The 18,093-nt window shown below is 35.5% G+C and overlaps 1 protein-coding gene across 1 annotated transcript in view; it reads left to right on the plus strand.

The window, feature by feature from the left end:
• Positions 1-15,434: 15,434 nt before the first annotated feature.
• ESYT3 (extended synaptotagmin 3) overlaps positions 15,435-18,093 on the plus strand; it is an 82,610-nt gene continuing 79,951 nt past the window's right edge. The window contains exon 1 of the mRNA XM_051985625.1: positions 15,435-15,910. Within this exon, the coding sequence (XP_051841585.1) occupies positions 15,608-15,910 (303 nt within the window). The 5' untranslated portion in view covers positions 15,435-15,607. The remainder of the gene's footprint in view (positions 15,911-18,093) is intronic.

Consider the following 18,093-nt stretch of genomic DNA (forward strand, 5'->3'; position numbering starts at 1 on the left):
ATTCTTATTCACCATTCTTCCAACACGTGTAAGCAAGTTGCAATTTTCCCTTTTGTGATTGTTTTTTTCCTTTTCTAAAGCTTACTCTGCCATTCAGATTATCCACCATTATAAATGTATTCTCTTTGTGAAAGTGGAATTGGAATGTTCAATAACTTACCCCAACTCTGTATGATCCTTCCCTTTTTTTAGCTAATCTGATAACATAAAAGGAAATAAGTGCTGACCTCAAATGCAATTCAGCAATTATTCTAAAAGATTTCTTTTATATTACAAATGCAAACAAATAGGGAAGTAAACCACTTATTAAAAGCAGGTGAATAACTAGATATTCTCAGCCCATAAATTCAAATTTCTTATAGGTGGCTCCTTTTCTTTTTGGAAAAATAGATTCCCAAACCCTCTGCTATTGGGGTGGTAAAGATGAAAGAGGAGACCTCTATTCAAAGATCTTTTTTTTTTATTTTGATTTATTTTAAAAAATTTTTATTAAAGTCTTTTACTTACAAAACATATGCATAGGTAATTTTTCAACATTGACCCTTGCAAAACCTTCAATTCCAACTTTTCCCCTTCTTCCCCCCACCTTCTCCCCTAGATGGCAAGTAATCCAATACATGTTAAATATGTTAAAATATATATTAAATCCAATATATGTACATGTATACAATTATCTTGCTGTACAAGAAAAATCAGATCAAGAAGGTAAAAAAACTGATAAAGAAAACAAAATGCAAGCAAACAACAAAAAGAGTGAAAATGCTATGTTGTAGTCTGCACTCAGTTCCCACTGTCCTCTTTCTGGGTGTAGATGGCTCTCTTCATCACAGCATCATTGGAACTGGCCTCAACCATCTCATTGTTGGAAAGAGCCATGTCAGAGCTCTTTCTTGCTCTTATTCATGTGGCACAGATGCACCCATCTTTCATAAGAGAGTTCTGGACTAACAAAGAACAAAGATTCATCCTGGGAGCAGTCTGATCCCAAAGTGAGGAATCTCTCAAACTTTGGCTCGTTATTGTTGTTCATCCTTTCCTTTTGAAGAGGAACAATGAGATCATAGGTAATGTCTCCACTTGTTCCTGAATTGGACTTAGTGAGACAGAGTTGTACAAAGTCATTGGTCTCACTCTTCCAGGATCATCAAAGTCCTCAAGATGATTGGTGATGGTCTGGCATGCAGAGGATGATCTTGGGGTCTGATATCTAATCTATGATTTTTTTTTAAATGAAAAAAACAGAGAGTAAACAGGAAACTTAAATTCACTGTTCCTATTCTACCCTTTGTCACTAAAGATTTCCCCATTTGTCTCCATTCATTGGCATCCCTCTCTCCAAGACTCAACTCATTTGTCACCTCTTCTCTAATATTTCCCTACAATACTGGAAGCAGTTAAACTAGAACCAAAATCCAGCAGATCAGAAGTCTTATTACGTCCCAAGAGGACACTTTTTAGGAACAAAGTTTAAATTGAGTACCATGTTTAATTGCTTTCAGTATTATAGGAAAGCTGTAATAGAAGAGGTGACAAATAAGTTGGATTTTGGAGGGAAGGATGTCAATGAACAAACTGGGTATTATTTAGTGACATGAAGTAGTTACCTTATACATTTGCATCAGCTAAAGCACAGAGATAGATGAAGAGATTGAGAATACTGCACTAGAGGTAGAGGAATTACAACTGTTTCCACAGGCCAAAGCACACTCAGAAGCCTAAATATAAATATAATATAATATAATATAATATAATATAATATAATATAATATAATATAATATAATATAATATAATATAATATAATATAAATAAAAACAGCTTTATGAACTAACAGCAGAAAATGCTAATCCCTAAGAAGCTCATTCAGCCCCTATCCTATTGGTGTTCCCAGCTGTCAGGTCTCACATATTAATCCATCTGTTTATACAGTAGTATCTATTCAGGAATTCTCTTGCTGCTATTGTCACCGTCTCTTGCAACACATATTACTCCTATCCTAAGTCCACCATACTGTGGCAACAAGTAGCAGATCTCAATTCTGTCCATCCTCTTCCAGAAGAACAGAATAAGGAGGGTTACTGAGAACAATTTTGTCAATATACAAAACAAACCAAAAAAAAAAAAAACTAATTAAAAGTATTTTTACAAAGACAGAAAACTTAGAGGCATAAAGATAGGTAAAATGGAGATACAACTGTCACATTTGCTGATAACACAATGATTTGCTTACTTGAAAAATCCTAAAGACTCAACAAAGATATCAATTGAGAAAATTTAAATAATTAAAAATTGTCAGCTATAAGATAAATCCACAAAAATCAATACCATTTTCATATAATAAGAATAAAAAAAAAGGAGACAATAGTCAAATCCTACTCTAACTGTAAAATATTACATGTGCATTTATGCACATATTTGTACATATATGTATGTATTTTTATTATAAAAATTAATGTACATAACAGAAAATTTTGTATAGATTTGATTAAAAATTGCTTCTTAAGAAATCTGGAGGATTATCTGGAGGAATATTCAGTGTTCATGTCTAGATCATGACAGTATAATAAAAATGACAATACTATCAAAGTTAATTTACAATTTTAATGTTATGCCCATTAAATTATCACAGGGATGCTTTGTAGAACTTGATAAGCTAATCCAACTCATTTTATATAATAAAGGAAAATTTTAAGTATTTTCAAACAGAGACTAATTTCTTTTATACACTGGAGAACATGAAGGGACTTGAAATAGACAAGATGCAAAAAAAATTCAGAGGTCATGTGATATAACAGTCTTGCTACTTTGTTATAAAAACAACATACTTATTGGAATGCTATTATTTATTCCTGGGCCACATACTCATAAACATTCTTTATTTTGCAAGAAATATTTGAAAATTTATTTTCAAAATTAAATTCTCAGTTTTCTCTTTGGTTTGTAATTCACATAAATGCAATGGCAATGTCTTCATATTAAAATGAATTAGTTGGCAACAATTTTTTTCCTATTTTAACATAAATTTATTTTGTTTCTGTAACTTTAAGAAAAAAGATTAATTTGTTATTGAGAAATTAGTATTTGACTAAAGAAGGGAAAGGGACCTGTATGTGCCAAAATGTTTGTGGCAGCCCTGTTTGTAGTGGCTAGAAACTGGAAATTGAATGAATGCCCATCAATTGGAGAATGGCTGGGTAAATTGTGGTATATGAATGTTATGGAATATTATTGTTCTGTAAGAAATGACCAGCAGGATGAATACAGAGAGGCTTGGAGAGACTTATGTGAACTGATGCTGAGTGAAATGAACAGAACCAGAAGATCATTATACACTTCAACAACGATACTGTATGAGGATGTATTCTGATGGAAGTGGATTTCTTTGACAAAGAGACCTAACAGTTTCAATTGATAAATGATGGACAGAAGCAGCTACATCCAAAGAAAGAACACTGGGAAATGAATGTGAACTATTTGCATTTTTGTTTTTCTTCCGTTATTTTTACCTTCTGAATCCAATTCTCCCTTTGCAACAAGAGAACTGTTCGGTTCTGCAAACATATATCTAGGATATACTGCAACATATCTAACATATATAGGACTGCTTGCCATCTAGGGGAAGGGGTGGAGGGAGGAAGGGGGAAAATCGGAACAGAAGTGAGTGCAAGGGATAATGTTGTAAAAAAAAAAAATTACCCTGGCATGGATTCTGTCAATATAAAGTTATTATAAAATAAAATTTATATATATATATATATATGAGAAATTAGTATTTGGAAATTTTTTGTCTGGGCCCTTTCAAAGATTGATAAAAATCTTAATGATTCAGTCTAGTCTGTCATCTAGGGGAGGGGATGAAGGGAGGAAAGGGAAAAGTTGGAACAGAAATGATGCAAGGGACAATGCTGAAAAATTACCCATATATATGTTCTGTCAATAAAAATTTATAATAAAAAAAAAGATTCAATCTAAGTCAACAACCTGACTGTGACATTAAAGCTAATCCAGGAGAGAAATTTCTAATGGTTTTGGAGTTACAGCCTTTGTCCTCTTCAACACTTTTTAGATTGATGACTTTCAAAAAGATATGTTCAGCACATTTAACCCAAGGGGTTAATGAGGAGTAAACCTTAACAGTTTGTTAAACTTATGGCAAGGTTGCATGCTGATGATTCTGGATCTAGTTTTCTGTTCAGCTTAGCACCAAGGTTTTTACTTGTCTCACTTTTTCTCTTTGGAGACAAAGCTTGAGTGATAGCAAAGGTGGTCTGCATGGAGTGAAGAATCTCATAGCTGTGAAAAGGCAGAAGCTGCTTTGGTGGGTGTTTTCTATGAGCCAGCAGGGATGCCAGGAACCATAATAACACTGCAAAGACTTCAGTTATTCAAAAAACCATAAAAAAAAACTTTTGTGATCTAGCTAAGTGGCTGGGGATACTACCTATTAGCAATGACTAATTTCCATGTCCCTTTAATCCTACCAGCTCCACAACCTGTGTAGTTCTCCACTGAAATTCTATCTGCTCAAATCAGGTAATCTTGTACATGCCTTTCCATGGTCTATCATATTCCACCTCTTGATTAGGGTCATGGGAAGCCAACTCATGATTACAATAATTCTTATTTAAATAGGACCTAGACCTCCATAGTGGAGTGAAACACTATGCTTTGGGATGGTTGTTGGATACAATGATCTGAGCAAAATCAAAAAAAGACTACAAAGCTTATTTCCAAAACTACTCTTTGAAATTCCATCTGCATTGTAAGACTTGCTCAAACCCAGATAATGTGTACAGGCCTGAAGATAGCCTCTTCCAGACATTACCTTAGAAATGTCTTTGCTATAAGCTAATTGGATCTTCTGGCTAATTATTAAAAACAGGAGTTCATGAGCTATGATTTTAGGAGCACAGAGAATGGGGCTATTTTTGAATCAAGAGTCAAAGAGATTAACTAGTTAGAATGATGGGTTGAAATTTTAAAATGTTAAATTTAATATGAATAAATATAAAGTCTTATTTAAAGTTTAAACAAATGCATAAGCATAGGAAAGAAGTGACTAAGATTTGGAAAAGACTGAGGTTTCTTTGAGTACAGACTTAAAGTAAATGGATGGTAATACATGTTTATGCAAAAACACCCAAAAAGTTCATACAATTTCAGGAACTTAATGTTTAGACTAAGGTAGTATAAACAGTAGACTACCACTAAAGACAAAATTAGTGCTCATCAAAAGTGTTTACCAAAGGCAGTGATGCTTCCAACATCCTGTTGCATTCTCACATCATGTCTGAAGCACTTTGTTCAGTTCCAAAATCCACATTTTAAAGGCAATATTGATGAACTGAAGTTTGTCCAAAATAGGTCAACCAGAAAAAAGAAAACTTTGGAAACTATGTTTTGTGACAAACAGTTGAAGAAATTAAAAATGTCTAACTTTACGGAGAAAAAAAGACTTGACAGGATTGAATACCTTCAAATATTTGATGACTACTAAAAAGGCTACAGGAGCAACTAGATGGCACAATAGATAAAGCACTCATATGGAATTAGGAAGACTCATCTTCCTGAGTTCACTTAGACACTTACTAGTTGTGTGACCTTGGGCAAGTCATTCACTCCTCTTTGCCTCAGTTACCTCATCTGTAAAATAAGCTGGAGAAGGAAATGGCAAACTACTCCAATATCTTTGCCATAAAAACAAAACAAAACAAAACAAAAAACCTAAAAACAAAAAAAGTCCAACATGATTGAAATGACTCCACAACAAAGAAGAGCCTATAGACTTATTTGCTGTAGCCTCAGAGAAAAAACAAGTACCAATGAATGAAAGGTAAAGGAAAGCAGATACCATCTCAATATAAGGGGAAATGGTTTAACAATCGGAACCGTACAAACATGAAATGGATGTCCTGAGGGGCTTTAAACTTCAATAGGACCTGGGGCAGGAATCTTATCTGTTGTTCTCTGAGCCTTCATCCAGGCAATCAAAGACATGTCCATTTTCTCTGCCAATTCTCAACACTGTTTTCTGATCCTTGCACATTCAAGTGGGCCCAGTCAAGGTCTCAGGACCTTATACCACTTGCTTGACCCATTGGCTCTCAGGTTTGCCCACCTGAAATTCTTGGCATAGACAGTTATTGGGGGATAGAGAATACCTGGGTTCATATTCAGAGAAAGATATTGAAGATTTAAAAGAAAAGCCTCTCCTGTCCCAAAGAACAATGTCAAATGGTCATGAGCATCAAAACAAATCTTGGAAGACCTTAAAAAGACTTCAAAAATTAAATAAGAGATATTGAGTAAAAATTAGGGGAAAAAAGAATAATCCAAGAAAAATTATGACAAGAAAATCAACCAACTGGAAAAAGAAATCCATAACCTTAAGAAAGAAAACAACTCCCTGAAAACTGAAATTGGCAAAGAAAAGCAAATGTCATTATAAGATACCAAAAAACAATAATAACAAAATTAAAAGAATGAAAAAATAGAAGAGAATGTAGAATATCTTTTAAGAAAAATAACTGATCTGGAGAACAGATCAAGAAGAAAAATATATATAAGAATTTTTGGAGGACCTGAAAACTGATTAAAGAAGAAGAAGAAGAAGAAGAAGAAGAAGAAGAAGAAGAAGAAGAAGAAGAAGAAGAAGAAGAAGAAGAAGAAGAAGAAGAAGAAGAAGAAGAATCTTGATACAAAATCATAAAAAAATTTTTTTTAATTTCCCTAAAGTTCTAGGACAAAGAAAATTTTTTTTTTAAAAATCCACTCTTCACCACTGTAAGAGATTCCAGGAATATCATAGATGAGTCTCAAAAACTTCACATTAAGGGAAAATATCACAATCAACAAGAAAAAAAATTCAAATACTATGGAGCCACAATCAGAATCATACAAGACCTAGCAACTACTATACTATCCACAGGTCTTAGAACACTGTATTTAACAAAACAAAAGAGCTGGTAATGCAGGCAAAAATATCTTACAAAATTAATTGTACAATTCTGAATTTAAAAAAAAAAAGGTATTCAATGAATTGACCAACTTTTTAGGTTTTTGTCAAAAAATGCCAGAATTTAATTAAAATTTTGACATATAGATGCAGAATAAATATAGGGTAAACATCAAAGACTCTTTTCAAGAGATTCAATGAGATCAAATTATTTACTTTTTTATATGCAGAAGTGTCAATATTCTTAAGACTGTCATTAGTATTTGGATATTTTGAAAGAAAATTTGGAGCTGAGTTGAGTATGGTGGAGTGATCCTAAAAAGCAAAGTAGGAAAAAAGATTTAAAAAGAGCAATTATCTCATACTAATGAGGTATGAAGGAGAAAAATTGATACAGAGGAATTTAGGAAGATATAAAAATCTTCTAAATTTATAAGGAAATAAGAAAGTGAGGGAACAGGATGGGTGAGATTTTTCAGAAAGTGTGTAAATTAAGATTTAGGAGGTTGGGGATGAAAAGAAAAAGGGAAGACCCTAAGAGGAAGACAGTTAGAATGAGGAACAGGAGGATAGGGGAGAAGACAAGGGGGAAAGTCTTTAAAGGGATATTGATGAGGTTCAGCACAGGGAAGGGAGTTGTGGGAACCTTTTTCTGGTCAGTGCAGGTCCTTTGTAAATGAATTTACGGATCCAAAAAGTTAAATTGGCAAAAGTTTATTATTAGAACTGAGAAGTCAGTTTTTGCAGGCTAACTTCCTTGGTGGCAAGGTCCCAACAGAGAAGTAAATATCTAGCAGAGAAATTCCAACAGAGAGGTAAATAAGGTCCTATTAGGAAAATAGGTGAGAGAGATAAAGAGGGAGTAATGCTGAAAAGAGAATATCTTTTCAGCAGGCAGAAGGTCACAATTATGCCAAGGAGAGAGAGAGATTCCTTGGCATGATTCTTGCTTCTGGCCCTCTTCAAGGAATTGAACTGAAGGAAGCTTGTTATATGAGTAGCTCTTAGTGAGAGCTGGGAGCAGTTTGAGTTGAAATCAGAATAGAGAATCTTTGAATTAAGTGAGTGCCCCTGAATTAATCTCCAACTCTATTGAGTTGGATAGAAATCTCCATCTCCAGCCTGGGCTAAGTAGGAGTGGTCCTGGACTCTACTAGTCCCACTCAGATAACAGAATGAAACCATTTTATTTTGATTCCCTGGGTCGGGTCTCTCCGGGCAGATCTTCTCTGAGGGAGTTTCTCAAGCTTTACCCCTAAAATCCAAGAGAGAGTGAGAGAGTTTCAGGGTTCCCTTTGTCAAGGTGGTGGTTAGAAGTAAATTAAAAGAGAGATAAGGTAAAAAGAGAGGCTGAGAAGGATAATAGTGAGGAAAAGTAGAATTGAGGAAAATACACAGTCATTATAATTTTTAATGTAAATGTCATGAATTCACCCATAAAATGGAAACAAATAGCAGAATGGATTAAAAATCAGAATTCAAAAATATGTTGCTTACAAGAAACGTATTTAAAAATGAAAGATATATACAGAGTTAAAACAAAAGGCTGGAGTAGATTACATTATGCCTAAATGCATAAAAAAAAAAAAAAAAAGCAGGACCAGCAATTATATCAAAGTCTAAGCTAAAATAGCTTTAAATAAGAGAGATAAACAGAGAGACTACATTAAAGATAAAAGTTGCCATAGATAATGAAGCAATATCAATACTAAAACTATATTACCAAATGCAATATTATCTAAATTCTTAAAAGTTTAATGAATTACATATATGATACCAAAAGAGTTAAAAACAGAAAAAAAACAGATCAATTTCATTAATGAATATGGATGCAAAAATCCAAAATAAAATGCTAGCTAATATGTAATCCTGATAATATATTACAAAGATTATACATTATGACCAAATAGTATTCATTACAGAAATGCAAGGATGGCTTAACATAAGGATAACTATTAACATAATTGATTATATCAATAATAAAAATAATAAAATTTTAATCATTCACTGTATCATCTAGCTGTCCCAGAATATTACATTTTATAAAATAAAAAATTCATCTCCAGGAGAGTTGTTTCTCAGTTCTTCTGGAAAAATTGGAATCCAAAGGGAAGAGACTGGATATTATACCTTTTGAATCCATTTTACTTGCTGTCTTCAGATTGATAGAGTCCTGGAACCAATTCTTCTTTTACATAGTATACCAGGTGGGCTTTGCTTCAAAGCCTATCTCTGATGGTTAATCTATGTGTGACCTTTTAACTTCCCTTAGAGTCAGTTTTCTTACATGTAAAATGAAAGAGTTGGACTAGAGGGGTTCTAAGGCCTTTTTCAGCTTTTGTTCTATGATCCCATGAATTAAAGGAAACTTAGCCCTTCTTGTATATAAGAAACAGGAGCTGGACCTCCTGTTTTAGACAGTGTGCTACTTATTTCTATAAGCAAAAGAGAGGAAACAGTATTTCCCAAAGGAGTGGTAGTATCGTAACACTGGCCTCCCCCAGGGAGTGTAGAAAAAATTAATTAGGACTTGCAAAATGACATGCTGGCTAAATGGCCAACAATGACAGCACTCCCTGGCATTGTCTCACACATTCCCCATCTATTGTTTCTGACTGACACCCCAGGTACACCCAGAAGCATTCAGTCAGAAAACTAGCAGCTAAAACTTGAGGCTACATCATTTCCCAATGACTAATGTGGCCTAGCCTTCATTGTGAGTGATAATGAAGTTTGCCATTCAGCAGGTATCTTTGTCTGGGGCTTCAGAGGGAAGACAAGAGATACTCTTACACCAAAAACATGGACTGAGTAGGTGGTATGATTTGAGGAACTCCAAAAAGGCCATTTACCAGGGGAGAAAAAATCTCCCTGACCAGCCTTCCAGGGTGTCTAATGCATCAACATGAACTATTCCAGTAAATTTGAAAGGATTCTGTGCAACATGGAAAAGAGTGATATCCTTAGCAATCATCATATTGTAGGAATCTGTTTACCTGATAAGCTAGCTCTCACCTAGCATGACCCTAAAAGGACAGGGACATTGGATAACTAAGGTCTGATACAAAGGGGAAAAGAGAATCAGGAACGATTTGGAATCTGGGTCACTGTGAGCAGGCTAAAGAATTGTGCTATGTCAGGGTTCTAAACTAAACTAACTAACTTAGTATGCTAATTTTGAAAAAGGAAGTCATGAAGGAGTATTCTACTTCTAAATGAATATCTCTAGAGACAGCTTGGTTCCCTATGGATTTGTAACCTCAGATTGAATGTTTAAATTTAGAAGGTTTAAGGGTCAAAAACATTTTAATTAATTAACAAACATTTATTAAACCCTTATTTTATGCCAAGTACTATACAAAGCAAGGCAAGGAGCCTTCAAGCAGCTTATATTTTAATGATGGAGATTGTACATAAATACAAAGGTACAAATATAGTAAATACAAAGTAGATGGAAAATAACCTTAGAGAAAAGGATCTTAGCAGTTGGGAGAAAGGGAGTGGAACAAAAAAGTCTCTTCTGGCAGATGACATTTGAGTTATCCTAAGGGAAACTAAAATCACTAGAAGGTTGAGGGGACAGAAGAGAGCATTTTAGGCATAGAAATAGTATAAAATCAAAGAAATGGGAGATGAAGAATAGCATTTATGAAATAGCAAATAGACAGTAAGGCTGAATTGTTTTACATATGGATGGAAGTAAAGTATAGGAAGATTATAAAGGCCAATAGTAAAGAGCTTTAAGTACCAAAAGACTTCTTTATATTTGCTCTTGGAAGTCACTGAGAACCACTGAAGTTTATGGAATAGGAGGATAAAATGGTCAGTTCCAATATTAGGAAAGTTACTTTGGTTGGAAGATAGATTAGAGAGATGAGTCTGGGAGACCAATTAGAAAGCTATTTCAATACTAATGTGCTGGTGGTGAATTTGTGAATTGATCCAATCATTCTGGACAGCAATTTAGAACTATAAAAAGGACTATCAAATTGTGTATAACCTTTTACCCATTCATTGATTAAGGCTGCAACTAGGATTATCTTCATTTATCCTGATTTGGACTATATAGAGAGAGCCATTATAGATGGCTCTATAGGAGAAAATGAGGCAGGTGATCCTACATAGCCCTCCCTCCCTTAAATGCAATTTATTTGCATGTCATGGTACCACCTTCCTGATGTCCTGGTCCTCTTTGAGAATGAAGGACATAAAAATGTTTGTGGCAGCCCTGTTTGTAGTGGCTAGAAGCTGGAAAATGAATGGATGCCCATCAATTGGGGAATGGCTGGGTAAATTGTGGTATATGAATGTTATGGAATATTATTGTTCTGTAAGAAATGACCAGCAGGATGAATACAGAGAGGACTGGCGAGACTTACATGAACTGATGCTAAGTGAAATGAGCAGAGCCAGGAGATCATTATATACCTCAAAAACGATACTGTTTGAGGATGTATTCTGATAGAAGTGGATCTCTTTGATAAAGAGATCTAATTCAGTTTCAATTGATCAAGGATGGACAGAAGCAGCTACACCCAAAGAAAGAACACTGGGAATGAATATAAACTGCTTGCATTTTTGTTTTTCTTCCCAGGTTATTTATACCTTCTGAATCCAACTCTTTCTGTGCAACAAGAGAACTGTTTGGTTCTGCACACATATATTGTATCTAGGATATACTGTTACCTATTTAACATGTATAGGACTGCTTGCCATCTGGGGGAGGGGGTGGAGGGAGGGGAAAAATCGGAAAGATGTGAGTGCAAGGTATAATGTTGTAAAAAATTACCCTGGCATGGGTTCTGTCAATAAAAAGGTATTTAAAAATTTAAAAAAATTAAATTAAAAATAAATAAAGAGAATGAAGGACATACAACAACAATAAACACTCTTTGATCCAGAAATACCACTACTAAATCTATATCCTAAAGAGATCAAAGAGGAAAAAAGGAAAAGGGCACATATGTACAAAAATATCTATAGCAGTTCTTTTTGTGGTCACAAAAATTAGAAATTGATTGGATATTCAGCAATTGGGGAATAACTGAACAAATTGTGTTACATATTGTGCTTTAAAAAAAAGTGATGAGAAAAGAACTGGAAAGACTGATACAAAGTGAAATAAGCAGAACCAGAATACTGTGCATATTTTTACAATGATCAATTGTGAATGACATAGTTATTCCCAGCAATACAAAGATTCAAGACAATTCTGAAGGATCTGTGATGAAAAATACTATCCATCTCCAGACAAGAACAGGAGCAATCTGAATGCAGATCAATGCATACTGTGGCTGTTTTGTTTTGTTTGTTTGTTTGTTTACTTTATTTTTCTTAGTATTATTTTTTTCTGTTTTTTTTTTCACACTGTGACTAATATGGAAACGTTCTGCATTACTGAATATGTATAATTATCAAATTTCTTGCTTTCTCAATGATGGGGAAGGAGAGAAAAAAAGAATTTGGAATCAAAATTGCAAAAACTGGTTTTTTTACATGTAATTGGTAAAAGAAAAGTAAAATTTAAAAAAAATGTAAAGGCTATTTCACAAATGGAAAACTGAGGTTCCATGTTGGGGGAGGGGAACAGTCTAAAGGAAGATACTGGTCTAAGTGAAATTTAATTTCCTCAAAAGTATTATCTTCCAAGGAAGGCTTTTATGGTCTTCTTGAATCTATAGGTTAGTGTATAAAGTGAGGGTAAAATGGAAGATTAATCTACTTCTTTTAGAAAGGGCCTGAAACAATTCTTTAGCTTTTGTTTCCTCTCCCTCACCCTCAATTCCTACATATTTCTTTATGTCTCCAAATGGAATGATTGAAGCAATGCACAAGTTCTATTTGCTTCTTTTCCTTCCCTTTTTTATCTCATATTGCCAACTGAAACCCCAAGTGTTCTCTTTGTATCTTGATGATAATAGCAGTATCTGGCCAAAATATAGGAGTTTAGATCTGTAATTTCACTGATACCTGGAAGTCCATAAAACAGTTCAGCTTGGCACATTCTCTTCAATTTGCAGAATTCTACAATCTTCAGAACAAAAAATCAAAGTTAAAGGCCTTGTTCGGGTTCACACAGATGGTAGATCTCAGAGTTGGGACTTGAACTCAGATCCTTTTCACTTCAATGTCAATTATCCACTATACCAGGAGTATCTATAGCAAAAACATGATGTATCTATAGGAGAGTGCCTGTGGACACTACCCCAGCTGCTTAACAATTCTTCTAACTTGCAAGGGGATCAAAGAGTTGGTTTTATCATATATCCACAGGGAATAAGAAATAACATTTTGTCTCAGGTTTTATGATCTCCTCCCGTAGTGGCTGAATTGAATATAAACAACCAAATCTCTATGAAGATAATTTCATCTTAGGTACCAACATCTATTGTAGGTAATGAAGTTCTTCACAAGATTCCCCTATTTCACAATATAATACAAATTAAACACACTCTAATATTCTAATGCATGCTAATATCCAATTATTTTAACTCAAAAATGGGCACAGGATGGGGTAGTGAAGATTAATAGAGGATGAAAAAATGAAAGGGTAAAATCTTGTAGGATACTGAGAAGCCTTATTCAGTAGATAATTCTTTAACCAAAAAGTTCAAGGTGCTAAAAATAGCAAGCATTTTGACAATTAATTTTAAAATGAAATTCATTATATCTTAATAGGCCAGACAGGAATGGATATAGATGTAAGTAGCAGGATTGTTTTCCCCACCCAGAATCAATTGTCTTTGTGAAATCAAGTGAAGAATTGACTGAAGTAAAGGTCAAAGTAAATGCCAAATTAGAGGACTCCATAGAAATGAGACATTAAATCAAACAATCTGGTTTTTCTTCTTTAGATACTTCTTAGCTATCAGTGACAATTTGTGGCCTCTAGATAGGGTTTAGTCAATTCAGCATTAAGAGTAAAGTATCCCTTATATCACCTAACACACTTTATATTATCTATTTAGATAGATAAATAATATATCTTATATTATATATGATATATAACATGTGTGTAACATATATACATATTTACACATATATTCCATAAAACACAATCTTCTAAAGAATTACCTACTAAGCTTTGGATGGTTGTGATGTGCATGAGTAGAGTCCTCACAATGGGGAAATCTCACAGATCCTTGATTTATTGATATAAGATAATCTTTTAATTTAACTTTTTTTGGTCATAATAATACATTGGGCCAATACCTGCCAAATTTTTTTTTTAAATCCACAAGGGTTTCTAGTTTTCTTTACTGAATCATAATTGATAACTTAGAGACCAATATATCTAACATATATTATGATTCCCTGGCCTCCCTCCCATGTATTATCCCCAACTTGTCAGCCCTTAGTCACTTATCATTTATCTGCCTACTCAAAAGCATATCTTAGATAGGCATAAGCAATCTTCCTGTAGTTTATTCCTATTGCTTTAGCATTTTGCTGAAAGCTTAAAAAACTTGTATTGACTGAATACTTTGTAATTATAAATATCCTTTCTTCATTGAACATTTATTTCTTAAAATTAAGGAAGATATAACTATATTGGTACAGTTTAGGGGTAACCGCCACATTCACTGCAACTTGATGTCTGATTTAAATCCCTTAGTAACTTTGGGTGGGTTTTGTTCGTTTTTAAGCAGTCTTCTTCAATGTCATATGACCTTAAATTTAGGCAAATGAATTCAACTAACACATTTGACACATGAGGAAATTGAAGTAAACATATTAAATGACTTGCTTAGTGTCACAGAGTATCTGAAGCAGGATTCAAATCCTACCTTCCTTATTCCAGTTCTTTATCCACCACATCCTTCAAGGCTCCTATCTGCACTTTAATAAGGCTTTTTGAAAGTGTGAATAGATTATACTAACTGGATCACTTGTGTTCACAAATATATTTGTCTTCGAAGAAAATAAAATGGTTTTTTTTTTTTTTTTTTTTTTTTTTTTTGCTTTTTAACTTTAGAAATTTCCACTTCGTTCATAGAAGAAGCTTCTAGTGAGGTTTTTCCTTTAATCAACTAATGTATTCAAGTCTGATAAAGGAAGATGTCCTAGGAAAGGGTAGAAAAAATCTTTTCACCCTCTTTGGGAAAACAATATTAAGAGTGGTGGTGATCTGGGGACAGATAAGTCTTGAGTAATTAATGGACATAACAACTGCCGCTTACCACTTGGCCTCTTCTATCCAGAGGCTGTATTTCTCTTGTTTCCCTGAGTGAAGGAGTCTGTACAGTGAGTAACGCACCGCGCCCTTGCTACTCGGTGGTCCCCAGGTCAGTTCTTTAAGCTACCTCTCCTACTGGCACTTCTTTACGGGCGGGCTCCGATAGGGCGGAGACACGATCGCGGTGAGCTGTGCGGGGGCCCAACCACCTAGAAGGGAACGCCCTCCTGCCTCTGGATGCTCTCCAGTCGGCCACTGAGAGCGCACAGAGAAGGCCGGTGGGAGGCGGCTTTGTGAAAGTTGACTCTGAGGAGCCTTTGCTTCTCAGCTGGGATCTCCTCCAAGTCCTGGTCCTCACCTGTCGGAGGACAAATGTACCCCTGCACCGGAGCGCGCGTCCCTTCCGCAGGGTGAGCGCCAGTAGGAACAGCAGGAGCCCCCGGCCGGGGAAGCACTCTGGAGACGAGTCGGTAAGGAGATGGAGACTCAAGGGGCAGCTCCGGGCGCGGAACCAGGAGTCAAGGAGCCGAAACTGCCCAACCAACTGCTACCTGAGCTGTACAGCTTCGTGGCTCGGGTGCTGCTATATCTGGCGCCCGTCTACCTGGCCGGCTACCTGGGGCTGAGTCTCACCTGGCTGATCCTTGGAGCTTTCCTGTGGATGTGGTGGCGCAAGAACCGGCGCTGGAAGCACTCGCGCCTCGCCGCCGCCTTCGAGTTCTTGGACAATGAGCGTCAGTTCATCAGCAAGGAGCTCCGGGAACAGCAGCTACCTGCCTGGGTGAGTGAATGGGGCTGGAGCTGAAGGGGCATCGAGTTCCCGAGGAGAGCTAGAAGAGGGAAAGGAAAGAAAGAAGGTTGTTACCAGCCACCACCCAGGAGAGTTTCATCGTGTGTTAGAACTGGAAACCAGTGTAGAATCCAGCTCTCTAAAGGATCTAAACTAAAACCAGCTCCTTCCTTTATTTTAATCAAGGAAGGAAACTGAGGCCCAGAAAATGGATGTGCCAAGAACGCAATCTAGAATAGGGAAGAATAGGAAATTTAACTTAGACGGAGAGAAAGTGGAAAGAACCTGCCACAGCCTCCTGTTGTTTTGGCGTCCTTCCCATTCACATCTAACTAGTTTGTTTTGTTGTGTAAATTTAGTTAGCATTATGTTCGGTTTGCTTTCTGGAAGGAAAAGCTTTCTCCTTTACAGAACATACATTTTCTTCATTCATTATGCTATTCATCAGGCACACAAAGATGTATGGTGCTATTCGGGTTCTCAAGGAGTTTTCAGCCCTAGAGAGAGGCAAGACACACAACAACTAACAGAAAGCAGTTTCCACAAGATATCTGTGGTAAAGGCAAAGTGTGCCGGGAAATGATGCCACGGGAAAGAGTTTGGCTTGGGAGTTGGCCACCGGATTCTCTTTAAGTCAAAGCTTTATTTCGCCAAAGCCGCAAGACTAAATAGCATCGATAACTAATTGGCAATTGGGGTCAGGGGAAAGAAAGTTTTTAATACCAGAATTTTGGCTCTAAGCCAAATACTAAAGCTGCTAAAAACAGAATCTCTTTCAGATGGTACTCTAGCCACAGGGTCTGTTAAAAAGTCAAAATAGCAACGTGGTTGCCTGGGTTCGAGGAATATTTTATTAGGCAAGTATTACTTCTTTGGGTTCAGCAAGTCTGAACGTATTTGTGTTAGTGATTTTAGAAAATGTTTATGTTAGTAATTTTTATAAACTAGTCTAGGGCTTAGGGTCAAGATCTAGTTTGTCCCCTGCAATAAAAGGAGGGAAACACTCCTCGCCTTCCTTTCTCGGAGTTAGGGCTTCTTCCCCATTCCCTGTTGCTGCTGATACTGACTTCAATGTTATTTTTTTCCATCTTTAGTTCATTGAATCATATAGGATTTAGAATTTTAAAAAGATCTTAGAGTTCATTTAATACAAACCCTTCATTTTTAAGGATGAATAAACTGAGACCCAAAAGAGGAGAAACAACTTTCCTAAGATCATATAGGTAGTAAATGGAAGAGCTTGGATTTGAAAGTAAGCCTAACCTCAAATTTATTGGGTTTTTTTTTTTTTTGCCTTACAGGTCTTATAAGGCATATTAGAAAACTTTTTGTTTAATTGTGGGCCACTTGATCACAAGAGAAAAAAAATCAGTATTGGGCAACACAAATAAAAACAACAAATTTCAACTAAAATTATTTTTGCTTCTTCTTGGAAAGGAAATCTGAAACATTTACATAACCCAAATAATCAAAGGAAATAGACTTTTCATAAATATAACTACCCAAAAATATCTGTATCATGGTTAGAAGACTGAGATAAAAATAAAGAAAGCAAAGATGTAGAGAAAAGAGATAAAGAAAACGCAATCCAAAATGGGTAAGCTTCAAATGTGTGGGTTTGTAGGGAAGGAAGCAAGAAAGAAAAACAATCCATTTCCTTAAGTGATTATCAAGTCCAACTTTGAGAGAGAAGTATGGGATAAGTCCACATTCTATAATCCTGCTCTACCCAGCTATCCCAGCATTCCAGCTTCTTATCTGACACAACCTTACATTCTGTTAGGGTCCCACTGATACTGCTGACTCTTACTTCCCCCTCAAATCTTTCCCCTCAAAGTACAAAGCAAAATTCTGAGGTAAGAATTATCCTTTTTAAGTCATCAAGACCTCTGTTTTCTAGTTAATTGTCTTTACTGATGCTTGGTGGAGGTGGAGGTGGAGAAGCATCTGATAGATAAGTAATTTTATCCAATCTCAGGCAAAGTATTCTAAAGGGTAAAAGGTTTTTCACTGTTATAAGGTAACATCGTAGCTACTGCCATCATCCAGTCAACTTTACTTTCTATTGCAATCATCCTTTGTTTTGTGGAGTTTTCTCCCTGAACTGATATCCTCCTGTTAGGCCCTATGGTCATTAAAACCTTGTTCTTTGTGGTTGAATTACTATCTGGATG

This window comes from Antechinus flavipes, chromosome 3 (genome assembly GCF_016432865.1).
Source record: "Antechinus flavipes isolate AdamAnt ecotype Samford, QLD, Australia chromosome 3, AdamAnt_v2, whole genome shotgun sequence".
NCBI classification, from domain to species: Eukaryota; Metazoa; Chordata; class Mammalia; order Dasyuromorphia; family Dasyuridae; genus Antechinus; species Antechinus flavipes.